The sequence below is a fragment of the Notamacropus eugenii genome, chromosome 4 (assembly GCF_028372415.1).
Source record: "Notamacropus eugenii isolate mMacEug1 chromosome 4, mMacEug1.pri_v2, whole genome shotgun sequence".
NCBI classification, from domain to species: Eukaryota; Metazoa; Chordata; class Mammalia; order Diprotodontia; family Macropodidae; genus Notamacropus; species Notamacropus eugenii.
The window spans coordinates 15,525,021-15,547,857 of NC_092875.1; the positions used below are offsets into that span (position 1 = coordinate 15,525,021).

The 22,837-nt window shown below is 44.4% G+C and overlaps 1 protein-coding gene across 13 annotated transcripts in view; it reads right to left on the bottom strand.

Moving 5' to 3' along the window:
- MTMR3 (myotubularin related protein 3) overlaps nucleotides 1-22,837 on the bottom strand; it is a 200,919-nt gene that overhangs the window by 18,808 nt on the left and 159,274 nt on the right. For all 13 annotated transcript variants that reach the window (XM_072599995.1, XM_072599990.1, XM_072599997.1 and 10 more), the window contains 5 exons: nucleotides 18,262-18,358; nucleotides 10,854-10,967; nucleotides 3,974-4,179; nucleotides 3,238-3,369; nucleotides 2,280-2,391 (listed from right to left, as the gene is read on the bottom strand). In XM_072599995.1, the coding sequence (XP_072456096.1) occupies nucleotides 2,280-2,391; nucleotides 3,238-3,369; nucleotides 3,974-4,179; nucleotides 10,854-10,967; nucleotides 18,262-18,358 (661 nt within the window). The remainder of the gene's footprint in view (nucleotides 1-2,279; nucleotides 2,392-3,237; nucleotides 3,370-3,973; nucleotides 4,180-10,853; nucleotides 10,968-18,261; nucleotides 18,359-22,837) is intronic.

A 22,837-nucleotide genomic window follows, 5' to 3' on the forward strand; every position in this document is an offset into this window, starting at 1 on the left:
AATGTCAGCAAACATACTGAGCCACTTTGGATACTTCTCTGAATGTCAGTGGAATAGGGATGATCCTTTCATCAGCTGATCTACAAGCCTGTGTCTCTCATTACCGAGTGTCACAGAACTGTAAGTTGGCATTAATTAGCACTGACTCTGTCCTCAGATCATCTCAGGGCCCAATCCATCATCTCACAGACTCTCAGGACTCAGAAAGGACTTTCTGTGACCTGACGAACAAATGCCCACCCAGCCTCTGCTTGGAGACATCCTTGTAGGGGAAGCTCCCTCCTTCCTGAGGCAACCAGGCCACTGTACAATAGTACTCCACATTAGGCTGTTCCTCCTGCCACTTGGCTGGGACAGCTTCCTCCTCCAGGGGTCACAGTTCTGTTCTCCCCATTCCTACTGATGGTCCCTCCATCCTTCCAAACTCTCGAGTTCAAAGCCCTGGAGTCTCTAGTCTAGACTCTTCCTTTTCACCCCTCATCATCCCATCCCATCGACAGGCAAGCCTGATGGAACCTGTGGCCCTCTCTCTGGCTATGCAGCCTTTCCAGAGCTTTCCAGCCTTCCTTCCCTCTCCCTTATTCACACAGCTGCCAAAGCAAGAGTTCTAAAACAGTCAGGATCTCGCTACTCTTTTCTGCACAACTTCCCACAGACTTCCTCCTCCTCCTTGCTGTGCCAGGCTTATTTCACTCTACTGTCCCTTTCAAGCACTCCCCATGCTGGGTAAATTGGCCTGTCCCCCATCCAACAGCCCTGTTGCCCCGCTCCATCCCCTTGCCCAGTGGTGTTCCAATGGGAAATGTGCCCCTCTCTCACCTCCAACACACTGAACCCAAGCACCACATTGTATTAGTGACAACGAAACCACTAGGGCCGGAGGCCTTGTGCTAGACCTATGGAGCATCAGGACAGCAGTGAAAGTTTGCCTTTGGGCACATGGGTGCAGCTCACTGTGCCTTGTCCCCTCAAACTATCAACCTTATTCAGACTGTTGTGGGCTCATCTTCTGTCATCTGGGACTTGGGACCTGCATTCCGTTTGTGACCCTGAGGGTGAGGCTTCATGTGACTAGACATTCTAGCCTGTGCAGAGCCTCTGGGGTCCTGTGCTATGCTGAGAAGTCGGGGGCAGAGGAAGGCTCTCACTAGAATCCTTAATGCTCATCAGGCTCCAAGAGCAGGCTCACTGAGAAGACTGTCAGTGCTACTGGAGGCTGTTTCTCCAGTGAGAACTTTCCCAGGGAAAGTCTGGTTATACCTGATTCATGGTTTACTACCATGATGACCTGAACCGAATGCTGTGCAAATGGCCTTGGTTTCAGCAACCTAAGTCATCCTGCCCGGCCCCACTTAGTGAAGGCCAAGGATACCTGTGGTCCCTATGCTGGCCAGACCTCTCTGGTCCCTCAGGCAACACACTGTGGAGGAGGGGAAGCATTGGCAGGATTCTCACAGGGTTCCTTTTTTCTCAAAGCTATTCAAACAGTCACTGAGAACAATATAGCTTGTCTGCCAAGAAGCATTAAACTTTCATTCCTGTGAGTTCATCTTTTATAATCAGAACATGTTAAGGGAAAGCTCTTGGCCAGAAAGGAGACAGGCACACTTATCACAGAATAGCTGGAAATCCCCACTGCTCCACACTGAGATCTGGGAAGCTTCAGGCTAATGCTGGCTGGTCAGCACTGCCTAGGAAGGAATCAATTTCCATTCTCCCTGGGACAGAGCCCACATGAACCAAAGCATGTCAGGAGTGAGGGAAATATTAGTATTCAAATGATACCAGTGCCTGATGCCACGGAGAAAGGGCTGGAGGATTCTGAGTCCTAGTGGTAACAATGGCTGGCAAGTCATTTCATTCTCTTAGCCTCAGTTTCCCTTATGTGTAAAGCATGGTAGTGCCAGCACTACCTTGTTTGCATCTCAGATGTGTGTGACGCATACTTGACAAACATCAAGGGCTACAGAGGCGGAAGCTCTTGGGATCAACTCCCCTTGGCCAAAATAGTGGCAGGAGAAGTTGAGGAGGTTCTAGGAAAACAGAGAAGACAAACCTTCCCTTCTGATGACCAATATTTACTTCTTCTACCTTTAATCACTTCCCAAGGACCTCATTTCTTGCTCTAATTTTCCCTTGTGCTGGTGTGAAAGAAAGAGGACCTTGATCCCCAAACAAACAGGACAAGGAATGCTTCCCTGCAGGGGGCACAGGGTCCCTCACAGAAGGGTCTCTGGGGCAGAGGCTTGGGAACACATGACAGTGAGGCCAATGCTTACTTTCCCGGATCTGGCATCTGAGTACACAGCAACCGCAGGGACTGAAAGCTCTTCCGAATTGAATGAATGTTTGCCATCCCCATAAACACCACTTCACAGTTGGGATAATACTCTGCAGAAAACGGTAACAAAGAGAACAGAAGCATGCTGAACTGGAAAGCTGCAGAAGCAGGGAAAGGGAAGGAGAGCCTGTTATCAAAGCCACTCCTAGAGCTGCAGGCCTGTGGGCTGCCAATGAGCACCAGGCCTGCCCTGCACCTTCTGCAGGGCCTCTAGAAGGTAACGTTTGGGTGAGAAAAGGCACTGCCTGCCCTGTACCCCCAAGCAGCAGGGGGAGAGGGGGGAGGGAGGGAGTGTGTGTGTGTGTGTGTGTGTGTGTGTGTGTGTCTGTGTGCATGTCTGTGTGTGTGTGTCTGTGTGTGTACGTGGCTACACTGCCCTCCCCCCATGACAATGCAGCATCACAAGGTCCGGAAGCCTAGGGTATCCACGCTCGCTCTTTGCCTTTGCTGAAATAACACTCTGTGAATGATGCTGCAGCATTCCCATTTTCCAATTCTACCTTACCCTCCCCTACAGGAAACAGGTGAGGCCTTGAGGGACAAATTCTGAACAGGCTCTCTTCCATGCCCCTCCCGAAAGGGCCTGCGATTGTGGAATCCCCCAAGGAGAAGAGATTGAGGGGGAGCCACCACTATATGTGCAGCTACAAGGCCAAGAAGCTCCGAGAAGGTCTTTTTCATTCACAACAAGCTTCCAAACATGAACAACCCTAATCATGGAAGGGGATTTCCTCTTCCTATCACCAGGAAGGCTGGTACATGAGAAGGAAAGGATACTAATGGGTTTCATCTGCCGTATATCTCCCTCTGAAAAATCCCCGCAAACTATCATTAGGAAATGAAAGAGAAGCCCAGAGTCTGCCCAGACAGAGCCACTAGTGCATCTCAGCACTCACCCGGACATTCACAGCCGCCCCCTTTGGCTCTGTTTGCCACTGCTGCCGCATAGGAACGCGCATCCAAGATTAAAAGCTTCTGAGGCTGGATGGCCAAGCTGTCTGCTCCAGAGGCATTTGACAGGGAAGAATCTAAGGAGAATCAGGTGGAAAAGCAGCACATCTCTGTTACCGATTCTGCCAGGTATTGTCCGTAACAAGTCACAGGAGGACAGCGCCCAATATTTAGGGTCCTTCTCTCTTGGCCTGCTTCTACTGTCCTGGATGATAAGAAGCAGCAGGCACTCAAGTGTCAAATTGAAGCCTTGAGAGGTGAAAGCCCGAAGGCACCTTAAAAGCCAAGTCATCCAGTCCTTTCCCAACCCCCCACCATACCCTTTTTTAGTTTTATTTTTAAACATAATGCAAGTGAGGTTCAGAGAGGGAAAGATAGCCAGTAAGAAGGAAAACTACTTCATTGGCTCCTTCCTTATTTGGAAGTTAGTGTCTTTTTTTTGTTAAACTTCCAAAAAATTTTCAACAAGAGCTAAAGAAAACAGGATCTTCTGCCCATTCCAAAAAAACTCCAACACTTGCTGTCCCTCCACTATCCTAGGACTTGACCTTTGGCCAGGATTTAGCACTGCTTAACTGGGCCATGCAACGGGGGAGTACTCTTATACCAAACTCTACAGAGTGGGAGGAGAAAATCCACAGGTTGTCAGCATCAAAAATGAAGGATGGCTAAGAAACTCACCAAATTCCACATCCGAAAGGTCACCTCCATTGGAAAATTCCCTAGAGCAATTTCCATTCAGTATCTTGCCACTACTTGACCTGGAGTCAGAGGCACAGGCTTTGGCCACAGACTGCACAAGGTGCTCATCATCTGCATTCCGCCAGCCCCACCAGCTGACCTCGGGCTGCCCACAGCGGGCAATGACTGCCCCATTGCTTTGGTGCCTGATGAAAGAACAAGAAGCCATGAGAAGAACCTAGGGTCTACCAGGCAGCAACTTAATGAATATTAAATTTCCCAGTAGGCATTTTCTGCATATGTAAATAACTGTACACATGCCACTCTCAAGTGTTTTGGGAATCAGGTAGGGGATAACCCTGGACAAATAGGTAGAATCAGTGAACAGTGGCCTACAGCCAGGTAGCCCCCTCATTTAGTAGACAAGGAAACAAAAGGCGAATGAGAGGGGCACTGATTCTAGTTGGGGGGATAACACAGACAGCAATCAGAATGCTCGGCATCACATGATTTGCGTCTTTCAGATGCACAGTGCCATGTAAGGTTTGAGGGGAAATGTCATGATCATCTTGTTTAGGATTACACAGCTAATCAATGGCAGAACAGTCCAACAGAAAGATCACGAGGCTCCCAATCATGAGAAGCGGGTTTAGGAACCAGCTAGCTATTTTCCAGTGTTTGACTGTAAGGGAGGTAGAGCCAAGATGGTGGAAGAGCAGGAAGAAATACAGCAAAGCTCCCCATGATGTGCGCAAACATCTAGAAAATTCACCAGGCTAAATTCAGATCAGGAAAGGCAAGGGGAAAACTCCACAGTGAGCCATTTCTTCAGTCCAACTTGTCTGGCACAGGGAGACACAGACATCTAAGGAGACTTGTAAGACTGAGGCAGAGTGAAGACAACAGAATCAAGGAAACAAATTTATGCAACAATAACAATATGGTGCCAACAGCTTTGAAAGACTTAGGATCTCTGATCAGAGTAATGACCAACCACAATTCCAAAGGAATGATGATGAAACATGCCGCTCATCTTCTCATAGAGAGGCAAAGGACTCAATGCAGAATTAAATATTTTTTTCCCTTGCACACATGGTCAATATGGAAATGATCTGCTTGCCTATACAAGTTTATAACAAGGGTTTTGTTTTTCTTTGTCTCTTTGGGGGTGGGGAACGGGAGAGAAGGGAAGGAACAAAAGGTGGGTTTTTGCTGACTGAAAAAAATTCACTAAAGCAAACAAAAAAGCAAAAGAAGTACATGATTCTGGGTGAGTCACGTCCTCTTTGTGAACCTGAAAATTGGGAGACTATTTGGCTGACCTCCACCTCAAAACAGTTGCAGAGAAAGTACTCATGTTAACTGTAAGGCACTAGAAAAAATGAGGTCTTAATATTGGAAGATGTGGCCCCCAGTAAAATCTTCTGTGTTTTGTTCCCAAAATGGATGAAACCACCCCTGGCACGGGAAAGATCCGGGGGAGAGGAGGGGGGCAGCTTCAGGTGCAACTGAGGGGTGTTGAATAAAAATAAGGGAACAGTGGAAGCATAAGGAAAGAGAAAAAAATTTTGAAAAATCATTTGTACAACTTTCAACTGTTGTATACCAGAGTTAAAGGCATAGTGATTACATTATTTTCCAAATAAACACACAAAATGCAAGTTAAAACTGATCACTGGCCAAGTCTACTGGGAGGCAGATAAATGTAATACAAAACACTGGGAAGTCCAGCATGTATCGGCAGGAATACATGTGTATAATGACGTGTTTATAATATGATAGTGCATGGCTACATGACATAATATTGTGCCAACAAAATTTCAATGCAAGAAAAATCCCACAACAAAAAAATTGTTCAGTTTAAGATACATCATTTAAAAAAATTTATATGTTCTTGAAATGATACAAAATTTTTTTTAAATAAAGGGTTAAAGTAGAGTTCCAGGGGGTGCTGAGTAATTTTTTTAAAGGGGGTAGCAGGTCAAATACATTTGGGAACCCCTGATCTAGTTCAATTCCATTTTACAGATGAGAGACTGTGGCCCGCTGAACCCAACTTTCCTGACTCTACATAGATGCATGCATATGCATACGATGAAATAAACTTGTATCTTACCAGGATAATGTCTCACAATTTCCAAAATTATGAAGAGTAAATTTTCTTAAATATGGGTCAACTTTTAACTGTGATACCTAAAATACTTTAAAAGTTCCAATTCTGAGAAAATGGAATTGGGATCAAAAATCCTCAAAGGGAATTGAACCAAATTTATAAAAATAAGAGCCATTTCCCAATTGATAAATGGTCAAAGGATATGAACAGGTAATTTTCAGAAGAAATCAAAGCTATCTATACTCATATGAAAAAATGCTCTAAACTACTACTGATTAGAGAAATGCAAATTAAAACAACTCTAACGATCTACTTCATACCAATCAGATTAGCTAACAGAACAGAAAAGAAAAATCACAAATGCTGGAGAAGATATGAAAAAATGGAGACACCAATGCACTGTTGAGAAGAGTTGTGGATTGATGCAACCACTCTAGAGAACAATTTGTAACTATGCCCATAAAACCGTGACCCAGTAATACCACTGCAAGGTCCCAGACCTATACCTAGGTCTATACCAAAGAAATCAAAGAAAAAGGACCTGTACATACAAAAATAATTAGAGAATATCTTTTTTGTGATGGCAGAGAACTGGAGAGGATGCCCAACCACTGGGGAATGGCTGAACAAGTTGTGGTATGTTATTGTGATGTAATTCTGCTGTGCTGTAAGAAGTGACAAGTGGGATGGTTTCAGAAAAGACCGAGGACTTACATGAACAGATAATGCAAAGTAAAGTGGGCAGAACCAGGAGCATATTGTACACTGTAACAGCAATACTGTATAATGACCAACTGTGAAAGATGCAGCTACTATCATCAACTTCATGACAATTCTGAAGAACTTGTGTTAAAAAATGCTGTCTCCATCCAGAGAGAAAACTGGTGAACTCTGTATGTAGATTGAAACGTAATTTTTTTTTTACTTTCTGTATTTTTCTTTCACTTTTTAACAACATGGCTAATATGAAAATATATTTTGCATGATTTCACATATATAATGGGTATCATATTTCTTGCCTTCTCAAGGGGCGAGGGAGGGGCTGGTCGGAAAAAGACAATTTAGAACTCAAAATTTAAAAAAGAAAAATACAGGATAAAAAAAAATCCTTGGTCATATAACCTAAAATGGTACTATGCAGAGTCTGAAGGTCTTTAAGGAATGGCTAACTGATACCAGCTTCTGAATGCTAGTAGCTCTGATGGTCCACTCCATGGTCAGCCTGGATAATTAATTGTAGCCTCAAAAGCTTTTCATTTTTACGGAACCACTTTCCAAGGTAGACTTTAACTCCCGCAGTCAATAGATGCACCTCCTGCAGGAGACAAACAGGAGAATGTACTAATCTGTCCTTGGGGGAATGGGGAAAGGGTGCTTTTTGGAGGAGTCAGATATTTTAGAAAAGGTGAAACAAGACAAGGCCATAGTCACGTCCCATTACATCCTTTCTCGTGGGTTCAAAGGATCATTTTACAGATGAGATCATAAGAGTTGGAGCTCATGGCAATGGCTCTCCTTTTAAGAACAAGCATTTCCTTTCTTAGCAGCTTTGAAACTAATGCTAAACATTCATGGCAGTCAGTGACTTTTAAAAGTTCCTCCCACACTTCCCAGGTGGCCCCAAAGTCACAAAGTTTGGGCTGCTTAACTGCCCAAGGAGGCCTTGGCCCACACTGAACCCCTGCATGCCTATCATAGCCTGTTAGGGCAGGGAGGCCTGGCACAACCCCTCTCCAACAGCAGGTGGTGCTGCACCACTGCTCCCCAGCCCAGGTGGCCACAGGAGGATTCTGTCCAGATCCAGCTAAACTAAAGCATCTCCAGGCCCCCTCACAAGATTCACTTTTGTCTTTACTAAGCACCTGGTCCCCATCACAGGCTCCCAACAGCACTGGTCCCTGCAGGAAAGGTCAGCCCTGGGCCCACTGACTGTCTTCCTTTCTTCTCAGCTCTGAACCATTACCAGGCGGGACTGTTACACTGCACTTGATGAAGATGATTTTGTTGGAGCCCCAAGTCAACAAGTGAGGTGGGAAGTACCAGGATCGTCCCCTAGCACTTTGAGCTAAGCTACCCGGCCTCTTGGCTAGTAGAAGTCAGTATGTGAACAAAGGCTATGTGACAAGGACAGCCTGGTCAGTGGTAGCACCATTCTCCACGTCACTCAGGCTTAACACCGTGCAGGCCCCAAGTCAGGCCTCAGGCTCCTACCTTTTCTCCTCATACACACCATCCGCACCTGGCACAAGACCTTATCTGGGCACTCATGAAGCCCACTAGCAGCTCTGAATGGATGATCAGTTGCAGGGGGAGACCTAGTGCTTAGGCCTTTTTGGGCAGAGTCCCGCAGTGTCTAGCACAGGCCTGCCCACATGGGCACTCAGTCAACACTTACTGAGAGGCAGCACAAGACAGGAAAAAGAGACAAAATCTCAAGAGATTTGGGTTCAGGTCCCCAGGCTGTAAACTTGAGTCATTTCCTCCCCCAGGCCTGGCTTCTTCCTCTATTAAATTAGGGTGCTAAATCAAATGACTTCCGCTGCAAATGGGGTTGGGGGAATGTGGAATTCTAAAAGAACACTGAGGGAATGGCCCCAGAGAAGACACATCTGTGAGCTCTGTGGGAGCCAACATGGGAGCCTGCACATGAGGCCTGCATTCTGGATCAGGGAGGAAATGGCTTCTCTGTTCCATGCTCGGGTCGAGTTCTCAATGATAAAAGGAGAGCTGCTGCAGCAAGCCCCACAGAGGCAGGGCAGGGCAGCACGACCAGGGCACGCTGTGCCTCATTCAGGGAGATTCAACAGAAGGAGTTGGACATGTCTGGCTGGAGAAAAGCAGCAGCTCCTGGGACCCAAATCAGTGCCATATCAGAGGAGACTTGCAGGTCAGTCGGACCTTCTGTACATGGGAAGAACCTCCCTGCACATGTGATCACTGCAAGTCTTCAGGTGGCCCAGTGATAGTGAGCTGAAAAGGGGAGTGGTCCTTCCCCTTGGGGTCTCCCAAGTTCTGGACTCCTTCCTTTGGCTGGTTCCAAGAGGTCTTGTGTGGCGCAGTGCACAGAAGGCTGAGAATCCCAGGCCAGATCCTCACGAGGGTCAGTAGGATGTGGTCATCTCTTGCAGCCACAGTTTTGCCCTGGCCGCCAGTAGGGACACAGCTGGCGGAAGCAGGTCCCTCGTGGCCTGGCAGGACCCTTTGTCAGGTGCTGTGCAAAGGCAGACCGAGCCATCCCAGAGCAAAGACACAGTGGCCAGAGTGCAGGGAAGCAGTGGAGAGTCCATGAGAACCACAAGTAAAACAGGAGCCTTGCTGTGCAGTATCAGTATTGCACCAGGGTCAGAGACACCATTTCTCCAGTATTTTAAATTGTGTCACCCCTCTCCTCCAACATGCCTCCAAGGCTGGGAAGACAGGTGTCACCTTACTTAAGAGGCCAAGTGACTCAACACATCAGGATGTTAAGCAGGAAGAAACTCTAGAGATGGCTTTCAATCCCTTCATCTCACAGAGAAGTTACATGACTCACAGATGCAGGGCACCAAATCTGAACCCAGGTCCTCAATCAGAAGCCCACTATTCTGCCCTTTAAATGTATTTTTGCTTCTAATGAAGAGAAGCTAGAAAAATTCCACAGAAAAATCAAGATGCACAGTATCCTCTCCCAGCCACTCATGAGGGAAGGAGGCCCAGAGAGACACTGTCTCCTGTTACCAAGACGGTGCACACTGTGCAACCGTTCTTCCTCACTTAGGGCTTATCCCATCCTCACTCAGGGTCTGACAATGTGGCTCTGGCACCATATCTGCTTGTCCCTGAAGCACCTCAGCCTTTGAAAGAATCTTCTCCACACCTGGATTACCTGTTCTCCTCCCAGAGGGAGACAGACCCCAAATGTATCTATCACAGAACTAGAAAGGCCCTTAGAGACTACAGAGTCTAACACCTTCTTGTAATAAATGAGGGGAAACTGATGCTCAGGTTGGGGAACCTGCCCAAGGTCACATAGCGATTTGAGTCTCATGCTTACAACCCTATGCAAAAAACCCTATTCCTCCAGGGAATTGCTCCTCTGGTCTAAGACCCCCTTGGGACAGGCACTTTCTGCGTTTTCTGCCTATATTAAATTACATTTATAAAGGAATCACTTATTACACTGTTCTCCTTTGGCTACTATGTAGTGGCACAGAAAGCGCAGAGGCCTAGGAGCAGGGTATGCAGGGTTTGCTGCCTTTGTGGCTGTGGGTCAGTAGCATTATCACAGTCAGCCTCAGTGTCCTCATTTGTACCCTGGAGATAACAGACGCATCCCGTGCTTCAAAGGGTTCTTGTGAGAAAAGAGTGCTATAAACCTTAAGTTATTAAAAAGACAAACAAAGTGCTGCTTCCCCTTGGATCAGTGCCCTGTAATGTGTGAGGTCACAACATGGGACCACCTTCTATTTTGTAAGCTCTCCGCAGACAAGGACAGTGTCGTTTTCTCACAAGTCTGCAGGAAGAGACAGAATGATCAGCTAGAGATACTCGACATGGGACCCTTGCTTCAGGTAAGAGATCACTACAGTAACTTAGTAAGTATTTTTACATGGTGGGTATACCCAAAGCTTTGTTGGATGCTACGGTCTTCAAAATCATCTCATCTCTAGCCTAATTCATCCTTTCCACTTTCTGTTTTCAGGTCAGAGGTAAGCTTACAGTAGCCTCAAGTACCAGAGAACACAAAGATTCTGTAAAGCAGGGGCCACGGTGCCTCTGCCAGCTCACCTGTAAACCACAGCAGGGATGCGTTTCCAGGACCTGAAGCTCGAGACACTTTCTAGCTCCTTGTCAGTAATCCAGGCTGGCACAATGAGCTCCTGTGGGTAGCTGCCACACAGCCTGCAAATTGAAGACAGAAAGAGAAACCTTAGAGATGTTGACACAGGACAGATGCTGCGGCTTCAGGTTGGCACTAGACAAAAGACAAAAAGGAACAAGTGAATAACTAGATTAATGAGTACCACTCATATAGTGCCAGGCACTGTGCTAAACACTTTATAGTTATTCTCTCATTTCATGTTCATAACAACCCTAGGAGGTAGATGCCAGTACCATCTCCATTTACAGATGAGGAAACTGAGGTAAACAGAGGTGGAGTGACTTGCCCAGACTCCCAAAGCTTGTAAATGTCTGAGGCCAGAACTCAATGCAGGTCTTCCTGAGCCCAAGCCCAGGGCCCTACCCTCTCTAGCACCCAGCTGCTTTAGTATCAATAATGTCCATTTTTTATGGAGCTTTACAGTTGGCCAAGCATTTTCTTCACAATAACTCTATAAGACCAGCAGCAGAATTACTGCCTCCATATTACAGACAAAGAAACTGAGGCTGAGAGAGAAGTGGGGATATATGATCATCTGCCCTGGTGTGGCAGAGCCTGTCTTCATGGGATCCCATTTCCTCCCCACCAAGCTCAGATGAAGACAAGAGCCACAGCTGGTTGCTCATGTCCAGGGTCTGCCTCAGCACTAGCTAGCTCTGCACCCCAAACTCCAGAGAGGCCCAGCATCCAACACAAAAGCAGGGACAGTCTCATAGTCCTTGTCCTGGCTGCCTGAGGCTGGTTGACCAGTGGCTCAGCTCTAAGCAACACACATTAGAACCCTGGCCAAGCCAAGTACAAGCGGAAGACAGCCAACTGGATGGGGAGAGGATGAGAACTGAGGATTAGCTGGAGAGCACTTGGGAATGGAGTATATCAGGAAAAAACAAAAGGTATTAAAATGAAAAAGAAACCAGAACACTTATGAGGATATAACAGCTGTCTAAAAATATGTGCAAGGCTGTTAAATGGAAGAACAGCGAGTAGCTGGGTGGGGCAGATGGGGAGATGGAGAGGCAGGTTTGGTAAGAGAACAGTAAGAATTGTCCGCAAGGAGACTGGGAAGCCCTAGATGAATTCTGGATCACTGGATCAAGCACAGAGACCTCCCAGGACCCCCCCAACCAAGAGAGCCTAGAACCACTGGGCCAAAAAGGACTTCCTGAAGTCGAGAAGCAATTAGCCAGCAGAGAGCAATTCTTTGGGCTTCACTTAGAGGAAAACTGCAGCAGGACTCACGGTCCAAGATATCAAAGTCATACTTCCAAATGCTTCCAAATACAGGTCTGGAAGAACTGGCCAATAGACTTCAGGTTAAGATGTCCCAATAATATGTACAAGCTGCAGCCTGGAGCGCACAGACTGACCAAAATGGCACAGCGGCCATTTTCCTACCCAGGCCAACAGGGAGAAGTCAATGAATTGAGTCACGATTTCATGCTGGTACATGAAGTTTTCCAGAAGCACGGCAAGTCTGAGAAGCTCATTCCTAATTAGCCATGGATGTCTTTGGGGGAAGCTGGAGAGGATGCTGAATTTAGAGAAAGCTCTCCCGAGGAGCCAGAATTGTTTTCTCAGCTGGTTGCATAGACAATCCTTTGCCTCCACTCAACAGCCCAGGAAGAGGGAGACAAGGCCCGAGGCTGGGATCTGGCCTTTCTGTCTCCTGCTTCTAAGTCAGCTGCTACTTTCCATGTCCTGTTTCCAATTTCTAGAAGGCCATAAAACATCTCAAGATAGGATGTCAGAGTATGAAGCAAGCACTGGATTTGGTATTTAAAGACTTGGATTTGAGTCTGAGTTAATGACATTTCCACGCTGTGAGACCATGGGCAAGTCACATAACTTCCCTGAAACTCAGTTTTCTCATCTACAGAATGGGCAAAATAACATTCACTTATTAATTCATAGGGCAATGAGCAAAGTATTTTGCTACAGAAAGCCGAGTTATCCACATGTGACCAAGAACGAATGTATTAAATTCCTTAAAATTCACATACAAATTTCTAGATAATGTTTGGGGAAACTATGGCCCATTTATAAATAAAATATACACCTTAAACCAAGGGCCACCGAACAATCACTACCAACTTCCACCTAATCAAACACAGAATGGATGTCAGTGATGACTTCTCAGGGGCATTTGCACTCAGTATAGAGTTCAATGTCTCCATGGAGATAATCTGGGCATACCAGTGCCAGCACAGGGTGCTCTGGTAGCCTGGAGCTGCCCTGAGCCCAGGTAAGTCACATCCCCTCCAGATTGTCAGAGGCCAATTAATGGGCTCATCCCTTCGACACTGAGGGGAGTGGGCTACATGACCTGTACCATGCTTGCCAGCACCATCACTTCATGTGCCAGCAGCTGAAGAACCTCTATTGGCTCAGAAAGAGAACTAGGGCAAAAGAAAAAGCCCTTTTGCTTTTATTTCATTTAGCTGTTTAAAAAAAAAAGCGCCAAATTAATTCTAAAATAGCACCTATAAATACTGGCCTTTTGTTATCAGGACATATTTCTGAAGATTATCACTTAAAGCTGCCTCTCAACTTCTACGGAGAAGTTTCCCCCAAACAGTCGTAAATGCATTAAGGAAGAAATGAACCTATTTGCAAATGGATCTCTTTAAATGCCAAAAAAAATTCAGGTTCAATCTTAAAATACACCCCAATTAAAGATATCTTAAGTGGGAAAACAGCAAATTCAAATAAAACAGACAACTCCTAAGACTCTATCTTTGATGAATCCATGGAGAGCTTTAAAAACAATGAAATTCATTTTTTAAAACTTTTGGAGCTTTTTTAAAGTAAGGCTCAGAGAGACTGAATTCCGAATGTCTCATTTTCCTAAGTCAAAGTATTTTTTAAATCACCTTCCCCTTTTTTCAAGCACGTTAGGAGGAAATATTTGCTGAAATGAAAAGTAAGACTGATGGCCTGATGCCAAAGAAAAGAAGCTATGCCTGGGCCTATCTCACCAATCCTCGTGAAAGTTTATAGCTAATACTTGATCTTGGCGGTTCTGTCTTTCTAGTGAAGTATGAAGTTTCACCAAATCATGGAGGAGACTGACTCCAGATGAGAGGGATGTGAGGGCAACAGAAAGCCTGGTCTGTCTCTGTGGATTGCTGTCTAGTTATTCCAGTTGTGTCTGAGTCTTCACGACATTTGGGGTTTCTTGGAAAAGATATTAAAGTGGTTTGTCATTTCTTTCTCCAGCTCATTTTACAGATGAGGAAATGGAGATAAACGGGGTTCAGTGACTTGAGGCAGGACTTGAACCCACAAAGACAAGTCTTCCTGACTCTAGGCTCTGCACTCTGTGCACTATGGCGCCACCTAGCTGCTCCAAAACACCTGGCTTGTGTAGAACGGGGAAATTCGAGAAAAGGCTGTACCAGTGCCAAATTCCTTGAGAAGCTTTGACTGAATCAGAGGGTCTCAGAGTGGTTAAGGACCTAAGAGAACATCTAGGCCAACCAGAAATAGCCCAAAACATCCCTTTCCAGTTTCCATTTGAAAACTTCTCATGAGAAGTAGCTGACAGCCAGGCAGATTCTGAAGCGGCTAAATCTCCTGAATGGGAGGAGAACCTTTAGGTGGCAAATACTAGTGCTATTTCAAGAAAGAAGTCCAGCAAGTCTTTCTCAGTTCTAAGGCAGTGAGAGCATAAAGTCTGGTCACCCCTGACAATCCAGGAAGGCTCCAAGAAAAGGACTCATGACAGATCCTGGTCAGTTTGGCCAAATTTAGTAAGGGTCCTCACCAGAGACTTGAGGGAAAGAGAGTATATTTAGGATCCAAAACACTTCACCAAAAGGGATAGGTCCACCCACTGCTCTGCCTTTCCCTCCCCTCCCTTCCCTTTCCCTTTCCCTCACCTCACCAGCTACCATGGGATTACCCAGCATCTTTATGCACATGACTCCCACATCCATCTATTCCATCAAGTCTCTTCTAAGCCCTGACTCGTGCTCATTTCTCACAGCCTGATGGACATTTCATAGGCATGTCAGATTCAACCCTGTTTTAAACTTCCCAGTTTCTATCAAGGGTACCCCATCCCTCTAGTTACCCAGGTTCATGACTCCAGAGGTCTCCTCCACTCTCCACGCTCAGCCCATATGGCCAGAAACGCCAAGTCTGTCTCTCATCCATCCCCTTCTCTCTCCCAACAGTCACAAACCTGATTCAGGGCTCCATCCTCTCTTATGGATTACAGCCTCTTAGCTGGTTCCTCCCTTCTGCAATCCATCCTCCACATAGCAATCAAAGTGATTTTCCTAAAGCATAGCTCTGACTACGTTATTTACCTATTCAAACTCCTGGGGCTCCTTATTCCAAGAACAACTAGGAATGCTCTTTGGTATCTAAAATCCTTCAAAAATCCTTTCCACCCAGTTTTTTCAAGTTTCTTACACAGAACAACTCTTTCCACACTTGATAGCCCAGTCAAACTGACTGCTTGTTACATATGACACTCTATCTCCCAGGTATGAGCTTTTGAACACACATGCACATAAATGGTGCTGCCTGCCCATATCTGGAAGGCACTCCCTTCTCAATACCACCTCTGAAAATCCAAGAGCTTCAACACTGAGCCCTTCCTGATCCTCCCAGCTGTTAGCTTCTCCCTGTCCCCCAAGTTACCCCCTTAGTTATTGTGAAAATGTTTGTCTTTTTCTTAGGGAACGAACATTCTGTGAGTGCACGGATGCCTGCATTTGCATCCTTACACCCAATCTTCAAGCAAAGTACCTGGCACACAGGGAGGTCCAGATTATAATTTCAGTGGATGGGAGGAGTTGCCACTGATGAAATCACAGATTTTTGGGAAACTGAAGTGAATATATTTTATAATACACCAGAGACCCTTGTATGTGTAACGCGTAAGATACCTTTCACGTCCATTTTATGGAATTTCGGACATAATTGTGCTATTTTCCTGACTAAAGATGCTTAGAGTTGGGGTTTTTTTTTTTTAAAGTTTAATAATACGTCAATCAGATTATTTATCAAATGCTGAAACCTTGGTCAGAAATGAATGATTCAATCCTAACAATGTTACTAAAGAGAAAATATGCCCTACTTTATAATCACCTGTTTTTATGGTTTATAAACACACAGGAAAAGGGGGAATTACCTGTTTTCTCTCTTCTCCCCCTTTTCCCTTCCTTTCTCCTTCTTCCCTCCCATGGTGGTGGTTGTTGTCCTTCATTATCAAAGAGCACCAAAATGACATCACCTTGATAAGGTGATATTTTAGTGTGTCCGACTGTGGCTGATCAGACCAATATGAGCTCGGAATGCTCTACCACAGATTGGGCACAGATAGTCCATGTGAATACTTGGGGTGGATATCCCAAATTTGTACCTCCTACATTTTCTTTGTGCTGTTTCAATTCTGCTTTGCTCAAAGAGCATAGCGCCCTTTCTTATGTGGGCACACCATGCTTAGCAGTCCTATGCCAGTGTCTCCCATGATGCACAGTCAAATCCAAAGTTCTTGAGAGAGACCTTCATAGTGTCCTTGTATCATTTCTTCTGGCCACCATGTGATTGCCTGCCCCATGTGAGTTCTCTTTTTGGCAAGAGTACATTCTGCATTCAAACAACATGGCCAGCCCATTGGAGTCGTGCTCTCTGAAGCATAGTTTGAATGCTTGGCAGTTCAGCTTGAGCAAGGATCTCTGTGTCTGGTACCTTATCCTGCCAGGTGATCCTCAGAATCTTCCTAAGACAGTTCAAATGGAAATGATTCAGTTTCCTGGCATGGAACTGGTAGACTGGCCATGTTTCACAAGCACATAACAATGAGGTCAGCACAATGGCTTTGTAGATCTTCATTATGGTAGTCAGTCTAATACCTCTTCTCTCCCAAACTTTTCTTTGGAGCCTCCCAAACACTGAGCTAGCTCTGGCGATGCATGTGTCAACTTCATTGTCAATGAGTACATTCCTGGAAAGAACACTACCAAGGTAAGTGAACTTATCCACAGCATTCAAACCTTCTCCATTTGTTGTAACCGATGGTTCTACATGTGGTGGTGGCTGATGGAGCACCTGTGCTTTCTTGGTGTTAATTATTAGGCCAAAATTAGCACAGGCAGCAGAGAATTGATCCATACTCTGCTGCATCAGAGACTGCACTGAGTGTACAATCATTTGCAAACAGAAAATCGTGCACCAACACTCCCTCTACTTTGGTCTTGGCTTGTAGCCTTTTCAAACTGAAGAACTTACCATCAGTACGGTAGTTGACCTTGACGCCGTGTTCATCCTCATTGAAACCATTTGACAACATAGCTGAAAACATCATGCTAAAAAGCATGGGAGCAAACACACAGCCCTGTTTCACTCCACTGGTGACTGGGAAGGCCCAAGAACATTGTTCACTATTCAGAACCCAGGCAAACATGCCATCATGAAATTGGTGTACAATATTGATGAACTTCTCTGGGCAACCAACTTTTGACATAATTTTCCATAAGCCCTCATGACTAACAATGTCAAAGGCCTTGGTCAGATCTACAAACGTTGTGTATAGACCTCTGTTCTGCTCCTGGCATTTCTCTTGGAGTTGTCAGGCAGCAAACACCATATCGACTGACATTTACAAGGTAGAGGGACCATTGCTCATACAAAAGCTGACTGAAATATCCCAGGTCATATGGCAAGAGGAGGTTATCCCCCACGAGTTCAAGGATGCCTCCATTGTCCATCTCTATAAAGGTAAAAAAGACTGTCCTGTGACAATCACAGAGGAGTCTCTCTCTTAGTCACTGCTGGCAAGATTCTTGCTAGAGTTCTCCTTAATAGGCTGATCCTTCACCTGGAAGATGGTCATATACCTGAGAGCCTGTGTGGTTTCAGAACCACACAGGAACAGTCAGTATGGTGCTTCCCTCCTATACATACACATACTCACACACACATATATGTATATATGTATAATACCCCAACACAAACGCATTTATTGCTAAATGAGAAGATCCCAGAATCTCTGGTTTGAAAGGGACCCTCAGGGTCTATCTCATGTAACCTATATCTGGAAAGAAAATCCCCAATACAACATTTTCAACATGTGGTTATCTAGTCTTCACTTAAGAGACTTGTATTTTCTTTTCCAGTGATAGCAGTAGGAGCCAAGAGTTTAGAAACTATCAATGAACACTTTCAAGATCACAGATTCAGATTTGATAAATCAATAGGGTTGAAAGAAGCCCAAGTTCAAACGATCTGCCACACAAAGGCTGGCTTCTTTAACAAAGGCACTTGGCCATAAAGTAGCAGTCTACAGGGGCCCAGACAACTTACTTGTACTTCTCATTGATGTTGGAGATCCTCCAGGCATTGTTCATATCAAAACCCATCCGCTCAACTTCATTTTTAAATCTCGCTGTGACGTGCTCCCCTGGGGACCAAGAGCAGATGAGAAAGAAGTGAGGCATAGATCCTACTGCCAAGAAGGTAGGACAAAAGAACAGCTCATCTGCTTGTTCATTACACAGCAAGAGTGGTTCTAATGAGAGCAACAAAAATGTGGTTTCCTACTTTCCAGAGAAAATTAATTGCTATCAGGCAACACTATGGCAAGATACCCGAGCAGAACTGGTGGCATGTCCCAAAACATTACAATGATTAGACCTTCTCTGAAGAGCATCAGCGATCAGGCCCAGGGGAGGCTCAGCAAACACCAAATGGCTGGGGAAAGAGCTGGCCATATGTAAGCACATTAACAAAACAAGGAGAACTGAGCTGCATTAGCATTAATGTGTTGGCGTTTTTTTCAAGACAAGAGAAATAAAGAGGCAGCAATGGAGCCTAACATTTCCCACTCCTCTAAATGGCAGTAAAACACTCTCATGCTCAGAGTCTGTTTACGTTCTAATGACAATCATTAGGCAGTATTCTAATATCCAGGAGTGCAGAATATAAAATAAACAAACACCAAACAAAATGAGCTGCAGGAGGAATCATCACAACAACGTAAGCAGGTTCCAAATCTAGGGAAGGACAGTATGGTTTATACCAGAGAATCTTCGACTTTAGGAAAGGAAAAGAAATGGGGTGATTTCTCTCTTGAATGCAAGACTCAATTTCCCTATTTAAATTGCTTCTTTATAGTCCAAGCTAAGTTGCTAAAAGAGAAAAGTAAACTACCAAAAAAAAAAAAAAAAAGGGGCTCCAGGGAGGTAGGAAGGCAATAATCTGCTAAATCCAACCCATTTTTAGAAAGGATTCAGAAACAAAGTAGTTGGCTTCAAGAGAGGAAAAAAAAGTACCTGAATAAGACTGGCATGTGCGATTTAGTCCACTAGCCCATGAACTCCAAGGACTGTGAACCTTCTTGAAGCAGGAATGTTAAGGCAGGAAGACTTCATTCATCCTGTCCCTGAGAAACTACCTAAATTCCTAGGTTTGTTCAAAGATGAACAAAAATGCATATACTTGAGGGAAGTAGCAGCTGAAAGTGCCCAATGGCGAGGCACTGGTGGAGTGAGTTAACCTGGTTTTGTCCTTTTTAAAAAAAAAGTCCAAGGAGCCTCTGGTTTCAAAATACCCAACAGAGACCTTACAGCATGGAGTATGTGCCAGGAGAAGCAAGTTTCCACTAGGATGGGGGGGAGGGGAGGAAGAAAGGGGCAGAACAGGTGGCATCCTGAGTAAGGACCTAAAGTTGTAGCCAATTCTAACCATTAATTTTATTATAACTCACCCAAGAACATCCAGCCAAGACCATGCATACTAAGGATAAGGGGAAGAAAAACAATCAACAACTGGGCTCCCTCTTGGCTTCCACATCTGACACAGAAACAGCCACCCTGCTCCTAGCTAGCACTGACCCTAGTAGAAGGAGGCTCCACAATAATCCCAATGATTCCAGCCTTTGTTTACTTTGCCCCTCCTCCAAGGCAATCTGCTCCATTCCTGGACATCAAGTCATGGCATTTCTACAGATGGAAAAGGGTGATGATTCTAGGGGCAGAGTCAAGCTGGTAGAGTAGAGAAAGCTGAGCTCTCCCAATATTCCCTCCCAAAAAACTTTAAAATAACTCTTCAAATTGAATTCTGAAATGGTAGAGCCAACAAAAGGTCAGAGTGAGACATTTTCCAGGCCCAAAACAATACAGGAGGTTGAAAGAGAGATCTATGACACATGATGGCCCAGAGACCACATGGATGGAACACCTCTGATGGGTCTAGGTGATGGTGACAGTAGCAACAGCAGCTTCAGAAGCTCTCGAGGCAGAGATGGTAAAAGGACCTGGCAACTGGTCAGAAAGAGATCACAGGGTGCCCCTATACTAGCACGAGACACAGGACCAGACGCTATTTGTAACTTCACTGTCTATACTGACTTCTAGGTCATAGTTCAAGGGCAGAGCAGAACCTATGTGGTCAAGAGGGAGTGGGAGAGCCGAAGGGCAGTATCACTTCCAGGATTAAAGACCTTAAAGAAATAATATTGCTTGTGGTCCCAAGGAAGGAGGATCCCTGAGAAGTATCAATTGTAATTCCAAGGTATCAGGGGTCCTTCCAGGGTAAGGACCAGATTGCAGACCAAGAGAACACTGATCACAACTTTCCCCTTCAAAGGGAAATCACAGCACCTTCAAAGCACTGAAAACTTCCAAACCCCCAGAATTAGCTCTGAAGACAGTGGAGCAAAAAAGCCTAAAGCTTCAGACAATGCCCTTCCACCCCTGCCCATGCCAGGAGAAGATTCCCTTAACATTAACATAAAATTCCACATCAAGAATTAGGGTGGAAAAATGAGCTAACCACAACAAAAAACCTGACCACAAAAAGTTATTCTGGTGACAGGAAGATCAAGAAACAAACTCAGAAAAAGACAACAAAGTCAAAAGAGTTACAAGCAAAGCCTCAAAGAAAAATGTGTTTTGCACGCAAGTCACAGAATCCCCTTAATAAAAGGATCTGTTCTGTAAAACTTGGACTCAAGTCAAAAAGTCACACCTGAGGTATCAGAAGGCCGTACGTGGTCTTGAGGGGGCAGGTTCCCCACCCCCAGTAGGGACATTATATTTCAAGAAGTTATCAAGGAAAACTGCCCCTATATCCTAGAACCAGAAGATCAAACAAAAATGCAAAGACTCCACTAATCACCACTCCCACAAATATTACAGCCAAATTCCAGAGCTTCAAGGTCAAAGAGAAAATACTACCAGCAGCTAGAAAGCAACCATTCAAATACCATGGAGGCAGTCAGGATACAACGAAATCTAGCAAAGGAGCAGAGGAATATGATACTCGGGAAGGCAAAAGAACTGGGACTGCAAATAAGAATAACCTACCCAGCAAAACTGATAATCCTTCAAGGGGAAAAAACTGGACATTTAATGAAATAGAGGACTTTTGAGCATTCCTGATAAAAGAGAATTAAATAGAAATTTTAGCTTTCAAATACAAGACTCAAGAGAAACATGAAGAGGAAAACACGAAAGAGATACCTTTAGGCATTCATTAAGGTTACAATGTTTACCTTTCCATACAGAAGATGATACATGTATCATGTATTTTCTAATAACTTTATCATTATTAGGGCATTTAGAATGACTGTACATAGAAAGGTGGTGTGGGAGTAAGTTGATTATATTGGGATACTGTAAAAAAAAAAGAATAGATGAGAAAAAGGAATGCTCTGGGAGAAGGGAGAGAAGAATGGGGACAATTATCTCACATAGAAAAAGGCAGGCAAGGAAGAGCTTTTATACTGGAGGGGAAAATGGGGGAGGTCAATGTTTGAACCTCATTCATATCTAAAATGGTTCAAAAAGGGAAAATATCTGTACATATTCAACTGGTAATAGAACTCTATCTTACCCAATAGGAAAGCTGGAGGAAAAGAGGATGGTGGGTCAAGGGGGTGGAAGGGAGAAAGCATGGTGATAAAAGAGGGCAAATAAAAGAAGCAGTAGTCAGAAGCAAAATAGACTTTAGAGGGACAGGATAAAAAGAGAGAGAAACGGAGAAACAGAAGGAAAGAAGATGAAGGGAAACACACTGTTAGTGGTCATAACTATGAATGTGAATGGGATAAAACAGAACTGGACAGCAGAAAGGGTTAGAAAGCAGACTCCAATAATATGCTGTTTATAAGAAATATATTTGAAACAGAGAGACATACACCCAATTAAAATAAGAGGCTGGAGCAGAATCTATTGATTCAGCTAAAGTAAAAAAGGCAAGGGTAGCAATCACGAACAGACAAAGCTAAAGCAAAATTAGACCTAATTAAAAGAGATAAGCAGGAAAACTATATCTTGCTAAAAGGAACCAGAGACAATTAAGTAATATCAATACTAAACAGTAAAACTATACTAGTGGAAGATCTCAACATTCCACTCTCAGAGCTAGATAAATCTAGCGATAAATGAGGAAGAAATCAAGGAGATGAATTGAATCTTAGAAAAGTCAGATATGAAGCCTTCTGGAGAAACTGTATGGGAAAAGGAGTATACCTTTCTCACAGCTGTAGATGACACCTTCACAAAAACTGATCGTGTATTAGGGCAAAAAAACCTCAAAACCCAATGCCGAAAAGGAGAAATATTAAATGAATCCTTTCCATACCATAATGTAATAAAAATGATATTCAATAAAGGGCAATGAAAACAGATTAAAAGCTAATTGGAAACTAAACAATTTAATCCTAAAGAATGAGTGGCTCAAAGAAAAAAATCACAGAAACAACTGATAATTTCATTGAAGAGAATTAACATGAGACAACATTCCCAAAACAGCCAAAGCTGTACTTAGAGGAAAACGCATATTATCAATAGAAAAGGGAAAGGGAAGATCAATGATTGGGCATGCAAATAAAAGAATTAGAAAAAGAACAAATTACAAATTCCCAATTAGATGAAAA